At 36.8% G+C, this 16,726-nt stretch overlaps 4 protein-coding genes across 8 annotated transcripts; 2 read left to right on the plus strand and 2 right to left on the minus strand.

Moving 5' to 3' along the window:
* The first annotated feature begins 1,661 nt into the window (after positions 1 to 1,661).
* Positions 1,662 to 2,658, plus strand: LOC106371149. Its single transcript, XM_013811189.3, has one exon. The coding sequence runs from the start codon at positions 1,897 to 1,899 to the stop codon at positions 2,476 to 2,478; it is 582 nt and encodes a 193-aa protein (XP_013666643.2). The 5' UTR covers positions 1,662 to 1,896; the 3' UTR covers positions 2,479 to 2,658.
* A 1,322-nt stretch (positions 2,659 to 3,980) lies between these two features.
* On the minus strand, positions 3,981 to 8,881 carry LOC106365247 (nuclear poly(A) polymerase 4). Of its 5 annotated transcripts, none has more exons than XM_013804842.3 (13): positions 8,400 to 8,881; positions 8,251 to 8,328; positions 7,908 to 8,015; positions 7,648 to 7,710; positions 7,410 to 7,571; positions 6,986 to 7,099; positions 6,842 to 6,904; positions 6,402 to 6,731; positions 6,157 to 6,321; positions 5,149 to 6,033; positions 4,962 to 5,048; positions 4,547 to 4,593; positions 3,981 to 4,458 (listed from the first exon to the last, which is right to left on the minus strand). In XM_013804842.3, exons 1-13 carry the CDS (start codon positions 8,511 to 8,513, stop codon positions 4,425 to 4,427), a joined length of 2,250 nt encoding a protein of 749 aa, XP_013660296.1. In that variant the 5' UTR covers positions 8,514 to 8,881; the 3' UTR covers positions 3,981 to 4,424. The 5 variants fall into 5 exon arrangements, with proteins under 5 accessions (XP_013660296.1, XP_013660244.1, XP_013660355.1 ...); XM_013804790.3 differs by having other exon boundaries at positions 3,981 to 4,413; positions 4,517 to 4,593; positions 8,400 to 8,873; XM_013804901.3 differs by having other exon boundaries at positions 3,981 to 4,455; positions 8,400 to 8,869.
* A 2,071-nt stretch (positions 8,882 to 10,952) lies between these two features.
* LOC106365546 (ATP-dependent 6-phosphofructokinase 6-like) lies at positions 10,953 to 14,303 on the plus strand. Its single transcript, XM_013805004.3, has 13 exons — positions 10,953 to 11,184; positions 11,642 to 11,688; positions 11,766 to 11,805; positions 11,890 to 11,952; positions 12,042 to 12,179; positions 12,272 to 12,430; positions 12,522 to 12,575; positions 12,837 to 12,905; positions 12,985 to 13,114; positions 13,195 to 13,451; positions 13,534 to 13,582; positions 13,663 to 13,817; positions 13,895 to 14,303. The coding sequence occupies exons 1-13, from the start codon at positions 11,077 to 11,079 to the stop codon at positions 14,015 to 14,017; spliced, it is 1,392 nt and encodes a 463-aa protein (XP_013660458.2). The 5' UTR covers positions 10,953 to 11,076; the 3' UTR covers positions 14,018 to 14,303.
* A 52-nt stretch (positions 14,304 to 14,355) lies between these two features.
* Positions 14,356 to 16,488, minus strand: LOC106365633 (serine/threonine-protein kinase Aurora-1-like). Its single transcript, XM_013805117.3, has 9 exons — positions 16,331 to 16,488; positions 15,919 to 16,029; positions 15,688 to 15,834; positions 15,511 to 15,606; positions 15,330 to 15,425; positions 15,143 to 15,239; positions 14,929 to 15,046; positions 14,762 to 14,834; positions 14,356 to 14,665 (listed from the first exon to the last, which is right to left on the minus strand). The coding sequence occupies exons 1-9, from the start codon at positions 16,367 to 16,369 to the stop codon at positions 14,564 to 14,566; spliced, it is 879 nt and encodes a 292-aa protein (XP_013660571.2). The 5' UTR covers positions 16,370 to 16,488; the 3' UTR covers positions 14,356 to 14,563.
* Between the last annotated feature and the right edge of the window lie 238 nt (positions 16,489 to 16,726).

Consider the following 16,726-nt stretch of genomic DNA (forward strand, 5'->3'; position numbering starts at 1 on the left):
TTGGCCTATTTTTATAAAAGCATACTTTTGGATTCGAATTCAGTTTTGTCATGTTATTGCAACTTTTACTTTCAAAAATCTATTCTAAATTGTTAGATATATTATCACCATCAATTATATACTTCATTGATTATTTTTTTTTCAGGATATGAACAAATATTTCAAGTTTTGTAGTAACATAAGTTGCAACAAAAGTTTTGAAGTAATATAAAATAGTGTCGACCGTCGAAGTATCTATACGAAACTTAGTAGCTGGAGACATCCAAGTTGGAAACTTGGAAGCAAACAGTTCATTGTTTTCTTTTTTTCACAAAAAATATTAATTATTTAAATTTTATCGATAATTTTTTTAACTCTTTCGACAAAGCAATCAAAATCAACTTTTCTGATAAAAATATTATCAAAATATGACCAATGGAACCCTACCCGTATTACACTTTTTGCATATGCGAACAACTTAGAGAGACTAATACAAATTACAAAACAGAGAGAAAGGAAGTTGGTTTAATATATCCATCCCTTCTTTATTGTTAACCTGACAAAGAAATTTAATTAAAGTAAAGATATAGAAAAAGAAAGGAAACCAACTATTAAAATCCAAAAAGACAGACACGGTTCAAATAAAACTGGTATAATGCAGCTGTTATCATTACACTATTTAAATATTATTTTGCTTTAAATGTGAATTTATATATTAAGTAGTCGAGTCGCTTTTATTGATGGTAAGATCAAATTTTCAGTATCTGTATTTACCAGATATTTTCTCCAATGGCCAAACATGTTAGATGTACATGTACTAGGCATTACATAAACTATAAAGAAATGACTGTTAACGGTTCTATTTGTTTCTATTTTAAAAATACTTTACAATCAATTTCATATGTTTCTAGTTTTGAAATTTGAAGTTTCTATAGATCTCATCCTTAATAATTCATATGTGGATTCAAAAAGTTCGGGCTGTAGTTTCTATATTATAGATTTATGTATTCTACACATGGGAAATCCATTCACATTCTTTATAGATCTTTTTATATAAGAAATTCTTACTATCATTTTTACTTTGGACAACGCAATATTCTGATGAAATATAAATTATATCGCGAAATAGAATTCTTATGAGGATTCGCTCCGTTAGTTAGTGATCAGAGTTTGATTGATTCCACTCTAATTTAATGTTGGTTTGCACTATGCGTGGATATGATGTGGTAAGAAAACATATAATGGAATTAATTTGGGTTTCCACATGAAAATTGTGAAGATTTGATATTTTAATTAATATACTAGTTGTTTAGATATCCTAAAATTTAATAACGCATAACTTTAACAGTTTACAATAAGTATTGAATAAAAATGGTGTATTCATATGCTCATTTAATTTTCAACTAAAGCTAAACACTGAATAAATAACAGCTACAAGAAATTCAGGTCCCTATTTTCTGAAATATCAAAAACAGTTTTATTTTATCAGTAAAATCAGTGCTATCAAATTGTCAATTCTTATAACACGGTACAAAGAATATACGTGGAATTTTATTCTTAGTTTGAAATTACAATCAATATTATGATCTATATTGCATGTACTTCTCTTTTTGTTTATCACAAAACCATGGTGGGAGACTCAAACAAGAAGAGTCTCTTTAATAAAATCAAGAATGTTTTTAACGGTTAAGATAATAACTATTGGACCCATCAACTTCTTTTTTCCCTACCTTGGAATAAATACATGATAAAACTCCAATAGCGGAATAAATATAATGTTTCCGTTATATAAAGACCATCATAAGTTTCATCATTAATCCCACTTTAGTTTCTTTAAATCACATCCCTTCATCCTGAAGCCAAACCCCTCTCTTTCTCTCTTTGTCTCTTTCTATCTTTCTCTTACACATATCACATATGCAAACACATGAGATGGATGTTTGTTCACCAGCCACGACCAAGAAGCTCTCAAGACTCGCGAAGCTAATCCTCTACACCATCCAGAAGGTCTCAGACGCCTCACGTCACAAACTCCAAACAACACTCGATCCACAACTACTCGCGAAACGTGGCAAGACCCTACGCAAATCTCTAAACGAAGCCGTTTCGACTTCCCACTCCCACATCACATGCCGTCCCTCCGACCACGACGATGTCCGATCCTCCTTCATCTCACCTGTACCGCTGCAGCTAGACTACGAGTTCAGCTGCAGCAGCACCCCACCAAGACGTTCCTACGCCTCGACCACCACCGACGGACGACGCAGCGGGTCTCGCAAACCGCTTATCAACAAACGCCAACGCCACGAGTATATCCGATACAACACGCTGCCTAAGATTCATCGGGAACGACACGGTGCAGCGACCGTGTTTCCCGACGTAGCCAGCAGCGTGGGAACCATGGACAGCTGCCACGTGGACAGAGCGGCGGAGGAGTTTATACAGAGGTTCCATAGAGAGCTGAGGTTGCAGAGGTGGATGATGGGTCAGGAGGTTTAAAACATGTTTTAGCGTCACCTTTCGTTACACCAAAATATCAAATCATATGGGAAAAAAAATACTGTAATATGTAACTTTAGTAATCTTATTTTGACTTTTTAATATTTCCCTGTATAGTTTTCATTTTTTATCTTTCATTTGTTTTCTGTAATCAATGAATCCATGAACGTGTTTAATTCAGATCTGCTTGGAAAAAAGTTATAGGAAAATCAATCTTCGAAAATAGCTCTTGTTGTGTATATTGGCGCATACATATGAATGTATATTTACATATCTTCATGACAAATTTAAAGTACGATTTATATCTAGCTCCTTATAGAATGTCATAGTACCGACCCTTCGGGAGGAAAATATTATCCATACATGCATTGAGTTTGTTGTATGTTGTGATAACATTTAATTTGTCGTTTACTATGCTTTAGCTACACATGGACATAAACGACAAAGTTTGTCAGCCAAATGATGTGGAAAATAATCCATCGTTGGGAATCTATCTTAGTTCCTATAATAATAAGTTAATAACATATACTTCCGTTGCATAAGCCAATATTGTAGTAAGATTGGTAGAGTCTAGCTAACAAGTCAAAAGTTACTGTAAAAGCTTCTCCAAAGTATAGCATCGCTCCACCGAATCCCACTAAAGATCTAGAGGGTTGGATCTTAGAACTCGATCTATATTCTGTTTTGCCATTAATTGTAAAAGCTTCACTAATGTTTTTAAACATTAACTTTGTGTGGGAAGAATACACACAGTAGTACATGTTTGGAATATCCAATGAAATTAATATTTTCATTTAGATGAGTAACTTCTATATTATGCATATCCAATCATGTTGTTTTGCACATGATGCGGACTTGATATATAATATCTTTCCCAAATGTGTAAAAACATTTTGGAATAATATCTTGGTTATATAATATTCAGATCGGGACACTTTGTCATGTAATGGATGTTGATATGATTAAAAAGCTAACCATCACTAAATGAAACTAAGAAGTAGCTATCCATTTGAAATGTGTTCACCATCTGTGATTAAGTTGGTCGTTTTCTTCTTCTTAATCTTCAAATCTTTGGCATGTTGTATAGTTTTTAGACAAGTCCACAAAACAGGTTTCTCATGTATGTCCACAATAAATGCTGTCTTAGAGAAGAAATTAGGAACGTACATGTGGTTCTTACTTCTTGTATGAATCCATGTAACCGGTTTTCATGCTCACTTATTTACGTGACGAGACAGAAGTTAATGAGATTGATATTCAATCTGATATCAATCTTTATGTGGAATTAGCATTATCTGAAAACATTAAATTTGATAACCTTTCTTTCATTACTCATCTACCATGTGTACTCCAATTAATCGATCAATTTTCAATCATTTCCATCAAAATGAAGATTAAACGAGTCTTCAAAGTAAAGTTTACACACTAATCATTTGATATCAGATCAGAACCTTTTTTTGCAATTTTTTTTAAGGCCTTGCATTGTACTACTCATCTAATCATAGGGGAACACATTCTTATATACATAAAACGGGGAATAGAAAACACAACGATCCAAGTCAAACCTCAAAGAGGGTCAGCCATCTTAAAGTACCAAAACAGGTGTCTGAAACAACCGAAAAAAAAAGACAAGGCATTCAACATAATAAATCAACACCTCTCTCCAGAAGTCTTAATATGAGTGATGATCACTGCCCCACCACCTTGTGAAGCATATTGAGTTTTGATCTTCCACTCAACAAAACAAATCCATCCAAACGTTCCTTGCTTATCTAATTTTTTTTTCCTTCCATTTTTTCCTTTTTTTTGGATTTTTTTAAATGTCCTTTTTTTACTTTTTTTTTCTCATAAAAATTTAACTTACCAAAGGTTTTTGCACTCTGTCGTCTGTCCACCGCAAGTTGATCTTTGAGTCTTGGTAATCACGTCAATAGCCTAAAGGACGTTCACACAGTGGACTTTAAGCTCAACCTGTTGCTGCTATAAAAGCACCACGAAACAAAAAAAAAACAATAATATAAAGACATCATGATTTTGCCTTATCTGTGACTTCTGCAAAGAGTCTGACCTAGCTCCGTCTTCTGCCTTCTCCATCCCGCTGACCAAAGAGTTTGACTAAGACAAACAAGATTACGGGCAACACCATACGTTAGTTAGGTGTATATTACAGAAAGAGAGAAAAGAAAAACTATTTTCAAGCACAGTTGCTTGACACACACAACAAAAAGCACTGCAGGGCAGGACCTGCCAACACAAGGCAAGTGAAAACACAGCAGAAATATTGACCTCTTAAGTAGGAAAAAGAGGTTGGATCAGGACACTACCATGAAAATTCAAACTTCGCTACACCCTATGTCTCTTGACTATGAAACCGAATATGGGATCCCACTTTATTCCAATGTAGTGTGGAGCTTTGATGCTCACATATTAATGCAAGAAATGTAAATAATTCAAAAGCAACTACTCTGAGGTAGCTTACAAACCTGAAGGTCTTCTGGTATGCCACTTTGAGAGTACAAGTTTCCCTTTCCCACAAAAGGATCTGGCTTTGTAGCAGCAAACTCGAATCCCTGTAAAAAAAACATCATCACTATTCCCCGTTCGTTCAAGAAAAAGATTGCTAATTTCCAGGCAACACTTTTGAACCCTTAAACATACAAAAAAATTCACCTCGTAATCACGGTTCTGCCCGCAAGATCTACTCAGCTGAACACTCTCCGCAATCTCCCCAGTTATCCGCGTACCACCACGTGACTTTGATTCCCTCTCGACTTCATCGACAACACTGATCGATACAGACCTCAAATCACGATCTAAGTTCTCTTCCTGACAACTTTCAGTTGCTACCACATCACTAGAATCAGGTGTCACACACTTTCCAAAAGCCTCAGCTGGATCAGAGCATTTCTGAACAAGAGCCATACTATCTACTTCCAGAGCTTGCTCGCTGCCAGAGTTACACTCATCTCGAGCAAGGTTTGCGAGTTCAGGACTATCAGTGTTCAAATTTGCAGCCTCAATTCCCTCACTAGGTGACCTCCTAAGGTTACATAAAGGAGGGGTACAACCAGTAGTGATAGCACTATTGTCAGGAGAAACAATGTCTAAACTGTGTGGACTAAGAGATGCGCGCTTCTCAGGTTTCTCTGGCCGAGCATCCATCATTTCATTGTCGTTCTTTCTCTTCACATGCCTCTCCACCACAGAATTGGAAACTGTACCATCTTCACCAGTTCTTCCACCCGGTTGATTCTGGTGCCTAGAAGGCCGTGGCCTTCTGTAACCAACTGGGAAAACAAAAGATGGAAGCTGTCGTCTACGCACATGAGAAACATACACATCCATCCCAGGCTTCCAGAACATATACATGTTTACTTCTTGTCTGAACTCCTCGACCGTACCACGGATATCAAACTGCTGACACTCTTGACCACCAACTCCCTCTGCCCTTTGCAAGCCCATGAAAAAGGCACAATGAAGAAACTCCCTAGACGCGTCGACATACTCATTTGGTTGGGGATGGCACATTAACATTCCGTTTGTATCTCTTTCTATCTGCAAAGTTAAATTAGTGACGAGAGATTGATAACCATTCAATATTTTTTACTACCAAAAATATAAATAAACACTGAAGATTCAGCAGGTTTACTACTGTAATGAACAGAGGACGTTATCTACCTTTAAGGTAAGCTGTCTGAACCGTGACTCCACCCAACCCTTCCAAGCCAATAAATCCTCAGCATCTGCTGCTACTATATCAACTTGCAGGTAGTTTTTATATGCCTCGAAGAACATATACTGTTCAAACAAAGAGCTCCAGTGTTGCTTATTTAATTCAATCTCCTGCATTATAAAAATTATGCTTAAAGATAGGATACTGAATAAATGTTTGAGGAAACAATAGAGAAGATTTGCTGTCTTACTTGCAAGATATTGTTACCAAACTGGAACTGCTCTGTCATAACGCGAAGAGTGCTTTGAGAGACATTGTAACTAGAATTCATGCATGGGTAAGCTGGAGTGATTATTGGCATAAGGTGATAGCGATCACGATGGTTCTTGCGAGGGTCCCAAACAGGAAATCCAAGCTCATCCTCTTCGATAGCACAAAGCATAACCGGGTTTGGCCACCGCCACTGAGTATATACTCTGAAAAACCGAGAAACAAGCATACTAGGAATTGCATTCGGATAGAGCTGGCACACACGAGCTACCAAAAGTGCCCAGTTTACACCGCCCAGAAATCCAGTCACCTGCATAAAATGAGAAAGATGACGACGACTTAAATATGAAAGTTTTTAAATTAAATATGGATTTATGAAAAAATTCAATAGATTTGTACTTCAAGAAGGTATGATCTTACATTTGAGTAGACTCCACGCCTCTTAGCCCAGTACTTCAGGCATCTTAGTGTTGTCCGAAAGTGCTATAATTGCACAAAAGATAAGCAAAGGCAACAATCGTTCTTAAATATGTTAACACAATGAACAGTATTTTGCAGGTATACCTCAAAATTTGGAACGAGTTTAAGAATCTGATCAGCAACTCTACAACCATTAAGACTCCTAACGGTTGGCTCATCAACATCACACAGCACAGAAGAGTTGGATATATCGAGATCCTGTTGATAAATTATGTTCATGAAGAGATTTGATTCAGTAAGCAGCTACCAGCAATTGTGAAAGGGCTAAGTTTCCAACTATAGATCAAACTTCTATGCTAAAAATAGCAACCAAAACTTCACGGTTCTCTTCGAAGTCTGAAACTTCTAAACTAAATTTCTTAATATATCGGTCTTTGGAAGAAAGCGTACATTATCAACCCCCATCGACATGCAACCACTAACAAATATAACATATTATCTACAAGACTAACATAAGGTAATCACATATCAGCAGAAAACGATACATTAGATTCACAGATAAATTTACCTGTGGCACAATTAAACGAGATATGCTAGCGTAGAGCAGATCAATCGATATTCCTTGAAACTTAAATTTCATGACCGGAACATGAGCGTCCGGAACAGGTTGAAGTTCAGTCACTTCTTCCATTTCAGCCAACATATCATGCAAGATCATAAAGAAATCCTCCTGTACAAACAAGTGTTAAAGACTCAAGAAAATCAAACTTTTGCATCAAAAAGAGGTAAAATAGCAAAAGAGTCACCTCCCGGTTAACATAAGATGGCCCAACACACAGAGTGTCAATGTCAGCCTCAGGCCCATGCACCTGCAAGTCAACAAGTTATCTTCTTCAGCCTCATGACTCAAGAGAGTAGAATAGAGATGATAAAAAAAAAAAAAAATAGAATTGCATTGCATAGAAAGAAACAGAGCTAACTCTCAAGGATATTTTTGGGATGTTGAAAAGGTAGTCCATAATCATAAGTCTATGCGAGCACTAAGATAAAAGCAAGGATCACTTACTCCAAGTCGGTAAGAACCAAAGGTAAAAATGACAGCATTTGCATCCTCCACCATTTGGTCCGTATAGCCTCTTTGCTGAGTTAACTGCTTCACCCAGTGCTTCACAATCTAAAAGTATTAAACCAAAACATTAGATGAGAAGAGTTACCACTACAAACACGCCTGGATCACAAATAAAGAGAACTTGAAAGAGCAAATAAAGGACAAGCAGACCAAACATGAGAGATCAACGGTCATAAAAAGACATAGTTTTTAAGCTCAAGGGCCATTGCAGGATTGTGAAAACCTACACTCCAACGTAAACAGAGAACAACAATGAACCAACCAAGACAAGGTGAATCACCTGATCAATGCGCCCGAGAACCTCCTCTCTCCGCATAGTATCCTCCTCGCTCTCATATAGTCCCTCGTCAACCAAAAACTTTAAAACAAACACGTCAGGATTCAGCTAAGCAATCGGTGAAACGACAAACTAAACAATAAGCTTATTACCTTCTCAAGCTCGAGGTTACGCTTAAAATCAGCCGCGGAAGGGCCAGCAAGCGAGAGAGGCTTCGTGATCCCATAGCTCTTAGGGGAATTCACCGATTGAGTACCCACCATCATACCACACACAATCCTAAGCGATCTCAAGCCGAAGGGGAGCAGAAACACATATTGCTAACTCAAAAGGGAGATCGGATCAGGATGAAATTCGAAAAAAGGAAATAAAAACGAAAAACCGAAACTTTATTTGAATTAAGCGGAAACCCTAAATCGAAGGAAGAGGGGGGGGGGGGGGGGGGGGGGGGAAAGCGAGAGACTACGGGTGTCAAATGAAAGTCAAAGGGGGCGAAGGAGAGAATCTGAGAGAGGTTAAATCGTATGCCAGAGAGAAGAGAAAGGGATCGAGATGAATGGGGATGGGTATGATGAGGGAGATGAAGAGAGAGAGAGGCTGTGTTTTTCGGGGGGGATGATATTAGGTAGAAGCCGATCCGATTTTTATTTAATTTTTAATTTAATTTAATATTAATTACTGGAAGATTCTGGCTAAATTAAATTAATGTGAAATGGATTTAAGTTTAACGGAGGAAGACGAGAAGTCTCCGTCTAAATCTAAATGGGCTTGTTGTTCCACCCTTGTTACGGCCCATGGAGACGTCGGCCTACAAAATTAATCATTCCTATGAAGGGTATAATAGTCTTTTTAATATGTTGCGCTCGAAAACTTTTTTTTTTTTATTCTAGAGTTAGACCTTCTCAATTTTTCACTATAAAATCTAATTTGAAATAAAAATGCTTTAGTGGTACTATTTTCACTCTATAATAAAAAATATGTTTATTCCATATATAGAATAATTCATTTATTCTTTTTGTTCATCATTTTATTTTTCACTCTAAAATAAAGTATCATTAGAATAAAATATAATTTTGTTATCGAATTATTTTATTTTGAAGAAAAGTAAAATAAATAATTGGAAATGGTCTTAAAAACTTTCTCATGAGGAATAAGGATATTAGGAATCATGCTTAGCATTATTTCGAGATGATTATGCTCGGTTTGGAGTTAAATACATGTTGGAGTAATGCTAAGGAATAAATAGAATGAATTCATTTCATTTTTGATAAGGAATAAATAGAATGAATTTATTCCATTTTTACTACATTCCATTCATCTTATTTCATTCCTCTCTATTCCATGTATTTCTTTTTTGATTTACCAGTTACAACCAATATTCTCTCACGCAAGCTACCTCAGTTTCTCTTTATAAATCACTGATGATAGTAAGAGCAAAGAACTTACGGATTACTTGATTTAAACAGAACTTGATTCATTGAAAGTTTTAACTGAAAAAACTAGAAAATACAAGATATGTTGGAAAGGAAAAGTCAAATATGTACATGATGATTTTGAATGTATTGTAAAAATTTCAAGATATTGTAGAAAATTATAAAAATTGGAACGTGAAAATGATTAAACTAACATTCTCACATGCTTCCATCACCAAAGATTTGTTATTCCAAACAGAGACCTTGGGCGTCAAAGAGTTGCAGAGTTATGTAAGAGGTTAATGCGTATTTTCAACCGCTCAGATCTGTTCAGGAAACAACAAACATCCTTAGCACAACAAAGACTGGCTCGACAATCCTTCACGAGACCCCAAAAGATGAAATGGACAGTATCAGCCTTGAGATTTGAAAACCTTGAACCATTGAACGGGAGGAGGAGCAAGAGAGGAAGCAGAATCAGATGCAACGGAAGAAAACACTTTCATCATAACCCAGCATATAACCTAAACTTTGAAATCATGTGTTTAAATTTATAGTGTCGCAATTGTTTGAAATTCTTACATTTTTAAATTAATTATTATTTTTAAATTATTTTTATGTTAATTTTCAAAAAATATTGTATACATTATGTTTGCTTATATATATTTATATTAATTTTGTTAATATTGACATTTTTAGAATTGGCAAATTAAAAATGATTTGCCACATTATGATTGATAGTTTTAAATTTTATGTGGAAACTTTCAATTGCTTATAGTTTTAACTTAGTTAAATTCTTGACGTATGAGTTTATATTTTCATATGCCCTTTGAGATAATGGTTCTTATAACTATTAATTTCGATAATATCCGGTTTAGTAATTTTCTTAATTTTATTGGATGTTTTAAAGAAAAAATAAAACAAAAGAATAATAAAATACTTTACAAACATGTATCCAATATTTCCCAAAAAAAATATTTCATTTATTTCTTTATTTTAGAGTTTTTTTGTCATCTTATTTTAGAGTTTTTATACTAGGATTTATATTTTCGAAAAGTTATTTTCATTCAGTGATTTTTCTTAATTTTGATGAAAATTTATAGAATTTTTTTTCCAAACCCCCACAAAAAGAATAATAAGATGAGACATTACAAAATTTTAACCATTATTTTTTCCCAATTGATATTTGTAAAATTTTATACACACGGAGTATCTTGAAAACCGGAAAGTGACAAGAGAGAAAACCAGCCGCCGTTTCCGCTGGTATTTAGGTGATGTCTCTACATATATATAAAAAAACGCTTCTTTCTGTCTCTTTCTTTACTTCAAAAACACTCTGAATAAACAGAATCTACAAAAACACGCTTCAAACTCACGTTGTAGAGAGAAACAAAGTCTCGAGCAAGAGAAAGAAGAGATGGATTCGAATGGCGTCGATGAGCAGGAGATGAAGTTGGTGCAAGGAGCTGCTGGCTACGTTCTCGAAGATGTTCCTCACTTGACCGATTACATTCTCGATCTCCCCGTATTGCTTTCCTCCTCTCTTTACGCTTTATTCCTTCGAAATCTAAGTTTTTTCTAGATCGGCGGTGCTTTTTTACACCGCCTGACACGTGTGCGAATCTGATGCTTCCTTAAAGTTCAGTACTTTGGATTCGTAGATGAGATCATACATTCTTATAGTGATATAAGATTGGTGCGCGTGTGTGTGCATACTCGTGTTGTAATGTTTGGTCAGATCTATCTGATACAGTTCCCTAGATTTATTATGTTAAATGAAATATCTCTCTCTCAGGCCAACGATACAATGTAGAAGACTAATGTAAGGATTGGATTATAATGTTTTTGTGTGTTCAATTTATATTAAAAAAAATGAGATTTTTGGAATATATGTGAATGTTTTATAGCTGCCTTGTAAGTTTCAGTTATATTGGTGATATTCACTTTTTTGCTGATTTCTTTGGTTTTTTTTTTCTTCTCAGACTTATCCAAACCCGTTGCAGTCGAATCCTGCTTACTCAGTAGTGAGGTAAGTTGACAGATCTTCATTGGTTTGACAGATGATGTGTCAGTTGATTGAATCCATGTTCTGTTGTGATTTTCCAGGCAGTATTTTGTTGATGAGGACGATACAGTCCCACAAAAGGTGAATCTCTTGGCCGTGTTTTTGCATCTTTGTTCTCTGTGTTATGTTTGTTAGGACATTGCTAATTTTTATATGCCTTATCAGATTGTTGTTCACAAGGGTTCTCCTAGAGGGACACATTTTAGACGAGCTGGACCACGACAAAAGGTATTTCTTTCGTCTCTTCCATGAGTTTTTTTTCACTATAATCTCTGCAGCTTCCCTATCTAAATGGTGTTAAATGTGCTGATGTTTAGGTGTATTTCAAGCCAGCTGATGTACGGGCATGTATTGTCACATGTGGTGGTCTTTGCCCTGGTCTTAATACAGTAATCAGGGAGATTGTCTGTGGTCTTCACTACATGTATGGTGTCACAGAAGTACTTGGTGTCAATGTGAGTTGACTTCAATATCGGTACCAACAGTTGATGTTCTTTTATGCTGCAGTGTGAATATGAGTTGACTTCAGATGTTTTTTATGCTGCAGTGTGGGTTCAGTGGATTCTATTCCAAAAACACCGTCACTCTGACACCGAAGGATGTTAGTGACATCCACAAGCGCGGGGGAACCATGTTAGGAACATCTCGAGGGGGCCATGATACATCAAAGATCGTTGACAACATACAGGATCGTGAAATAAATCAGGTTTTTTCTAAGAACTTATATATTTGTTTCTGTTGAGTGGAGTATAGTTCTGGTAATAAGAGTCATTTGTATTGTCTGTATCTTGGAATAGGTTTACATCATTGGAGGTGATGGAACCCAAAAGGGAGCATCTGCAATATACAAGGTTAGTGAGTGAACATCGAACTCAAAAGTCAGAATTGGATGCTTCTTTTGAGTTGAATTGTTGTGTATTATTGTCGGATGGTACCTACCTAAATTATTTTATGTAGAGAACGGTCTAATTAAAATCCATGGTCTATGAGAAAAATGAACGTGTATTTGCTGGTGTATATATAGTGGACGATGTAGCTTCCTTTTAATATTGGTGTTCTTTTGAACAATCGTTTAAGTGGGTGAAACAAATGTTTTTTGACTGATGTTGCAGGAGATTAGACGTCGTGGACTTAAAGTTGCTGTCGCAGGAATCCCAAAAACCATCGACAATGACATCCCAGTAAGTCCCTGATCTAGTAGTTGATCTCTCGATCTGGTTAGTTTGCACGTAACTCTCTCTGACCGTATCTCTAATTCAGGTTATTGACAAGTCGTTTGGATTTGATACTGCGGTTGAGGAGGCTCAACGTGCTATTAACGCAGCGCATGTTGAAGCGACAAGTGTGGAAAACGGCATTGGACTTGTCAAGCTAATGGGTCGCTACAGTGGTAAGTTCATCGAAGGATACAAATTATGCATACAAAAAAATAGTTACAAGAGTATCTAATTTATTGTTTCCACACTGCAGGGTTCATTGCAATGTACGCGACTCTGGCCAGCCGGGACGTTGACTGCTGTCTGATTCCAGAGTCGCCTTTTTACCTTGAAGGCAAAGGAGGGCTTTACGAGTTCATTGCAAAACGGCTGAGAGAAAATGGCCACATGGTTATAGTGGTTGCTGAAGGTGCAGGACAAGATCTCGTCGCCGAGAGCATTGAACAGCAAGATGCTTCGGGGAACAAGCTCCTTAAAGATGTTGGACTATGGATGAGTCTTAAAATCAAGGTAACTTCTAGCAAATAAGATCTATATCAAACCTTCAGTTCCATATTTCTTAATCTTTCTTCACTTCTGGCTTTTGTAACAGGAACACTTTGCGAAGCAGAGAAAAATGGACATTACTCTGAAATACATTGGTATGTTTTGTCCTCTCCCAAACTTCAACACAAGCTACTTAGATTCTTGTAATATGAATTTGATTGATTCCATGTTTCAGATCCGACATACATGATCAGAGCTATCCCAGCCAATGCATCTGACAACGTTTACTCTACTCTCCTCGCCCAAAGCGCAGTCCATGGGGCAATGGCGGGCTATACCGGCTTCATCTCTGGCCTTGTTAATGGAAGGCACACCTACATTCCCTTCAACGTAAGTTTCTTTTCGCCTACATATCTGTATGCCATTGGTTCATCAGCTCTGAAAGTGTCAATCCTTTTGTCTTGCAGCGAATAACGGAAAAACAGAACAAAGTTGTGATTACAGACAGAATGTGGGCTCGGATGCTGTCATCCACGAACCAGCCAAGCTTCATGAACCCTCCTAATGGAGCCACAGAGGGGGCAAACTGAAGCCAAAAAACTGTTGGCAGAGTTTTATATCTTCATTTGTAGTTTTGACTGCATCGAGATTGAATCATTTAGGTGAGAGACAGTATCATTGTTCTCGTGTTTTCTTTTGCTGAAGATAAACAATTCTTGTGAAGTCATGTTTGGTCTCTTATTGATTGGAAAGAGAAGCCTAGAGTTTATGCTCGCCTTTTCATGAAACTAGACCAACCATGTGCTTTGTTTTTCTTCTTTGTTATATAGAAACACATATATAAGATTGATGAATATTGATATTAACGTCTTCAAAGGTTTGTCATTTTCTGGACTTCTCCATGATCTTGGGCGTAATCGTTATAAAATGCTGTGGTCGGAAACACTAATTTCAAAACAAATGTTGGACAAATGGTTTATTAATATCGTGTATGAGATAGCGTTATGTAGATTTTTTTTGTTCTACTTGTCTTACTTTTACAATGATCAGAATTAAAAAAAATGGATAACAATTTGGCTCGAGACTGCCAAGAACGAAAGCGTTTGAACAGGAGAATCCATAAAGCTGTTTAGTTTTCAAGCTCTGTAGATTCCAGAAGGATCAGCATTCTGCACAATCCATGGATGCTCGAGAAGTTTGTGCAGTGGCAGACGTTGTGCAGACTCCTTGACAAGCATCTATAATGATATAAAGTTGAGAATTATGTAAGATATCAGAATCAGTCTTCAGTGACTACTTAGTACTTCCATCAAAACTGAAGGTAATCTACGAACCTGGCTAATAAGATCCTTTGCAGATGGAGATACAATTGGCTGAGGAGGGAATTTGAGGTCCACCTGCACAATCCTGTTATAGATCATTTGTGTTAACAAAAGTGAGCAAGAACAAGGAACAAACCAACAAGAAGAAACAGATTAGAAATGTAGATTATGTATGTGACCTTCTGTATGTGTCTGAGTGCTCCACAGCTTCAAAAGGAGGAACGCCATAAAGAAACTCGTAACAGAGAATCCCTAGGCTCCAGATATCTACGCTTGCATCATGCTCTACGCTTTCAACTGTAAGAAAAAAAAAGTTCCAAAGGTCATGTTAACGAATGAATACATTATCTTTAGTAGAATTTAACTTTCAAGCGAAATCTTCAAAAGTTTTACCCATCTCAGGAGGAAGGTAATCAAGCGTGCCACACATGGTCCTTCTCCGGTTAAACGTGTGTACTGACCAACCAAAGTCTGCAATCTTGAGCTCACCCTGATATTCACAGCCCATGAATATTACTATTAGCTGGTGCAGATCAAATTGATACATGACAATGCAAAGTTGGTAAGAAAATGATCTAACCTGAGCACCGATTAAGAGATTCTCTGGTTTGATATCTCTGTGTATCACGTGCTTGCCATGGCAATAGATGAGAGCCCTCGCCAAAGATGCAACATACTATCAAAGTAAACATATCTCAGTAACTAACAAAAGAATTTGTATAAGCATATAACAGCGGAAGGAAGGAAGTAAAGGAACTAACAGTTGCAGCTCGTCTCTCGCTGAAGTACTTGCATTTCTGAAGCTCCTTGTAAAGCTCGCCTCTAGCAGCATACTCAAGTATCAAATAAACTCTTTTCTGCAGCCAGACGAAGAAGAAGACAATAAGTGAAGTTATGCTCAAAAGGGGGAAGAAAAATGAGGAAGCGTTCAACCTTACCTGATCATAGAAATAACCATAAAGCCGGAGGATATTGGGGTGCCGAAGATGAGACTGAATCTCAACTTCTCGTCTGAGCTGGTGTTCAACTTGAGATTCTTGAAGCTGGGACTTGAAAAGAACCTTTAGAGCCACAATGTGATTGCTCTGTTTCACATATGTGTGAGATGTAAGGATCTAAAAGAGTGTTGATTGTTCTACAGCAAATGATCTAAAAAGGCATATACTGACCCGCTTTTCTCGAGCGAGATAAACGTGACCAAACTTGCCTCTACCAAGAGCCTTCCCAATGTCAAAATCACTCAGATTCCATCTCTTTTGCGCAGCATCTGAAGAAGCCTCCTGATGATAAAATCAACAGAATGAGATGTCTCCCTTTATGATACGACACTGAAAACATGAATCTACCTTTTCAAATCCACAAAAATGTTCAAACCCCTAATCTTTGGGCATCTCGCTCAATTCAAATCTAATCCAATCGAGGAAAAGGGTTTTCTTTTCACCCAAAAAGAGAATCAAGCAACGCAAGAATTATCCCAGATCTCATCCTAAACATAGATAAACTCAAGCACCAAGGATCGAGAAGGATAAAGCTCAAAACTTTGTCAATTACACAAATGAATCAAATAGCCGAAAAAGTTACCTTCTCCTCCTGGTGTTGTGTCTCCGTAGCGATCGCCATGGAAGAGAGAGAGAGAGAGAGGACAAGATTTGAGGGCGGAGAGGACGACAAGATTTGAGAAGAAGATAGGAGCGGGGCTCGAAGCTTTTTAAATAAAAATACAAACTGAGACCGTTTTCAAATATAATAAAGGCAAATAATATTATTTTCGCTATAACGGTCGAACTTGCCACTTGCCAGGGTGTCTGGACCCGATTTCCATTTTTTTTAAAAGACAGTTTCCGGTTTTATCGGTTTCATTTACTAACCGAATTCACCTAAACCGATAATGACCTAATTCAAATTAGTGTATAAAGATTTACATAACTAAGGTTTTGTGGTCATCAAATTTTTTGTCATATAGTATAGTATCATGCA

Source organism: Brassica napus, chromosome A1 (genome assembly GCF_020379485.1).
Source record: "Brassica napus cultivar Da-Ae chromosome A1, Da-Ae, whole genome shotgun sequence".
NCBI classification, from domain to species: domain Eukaryota; kingdom Viridiplantae; phylum Streptophyta; class Magnoliopsida; order Brassicales; family Brassicaceae; genus Brassica; species Brassica napus.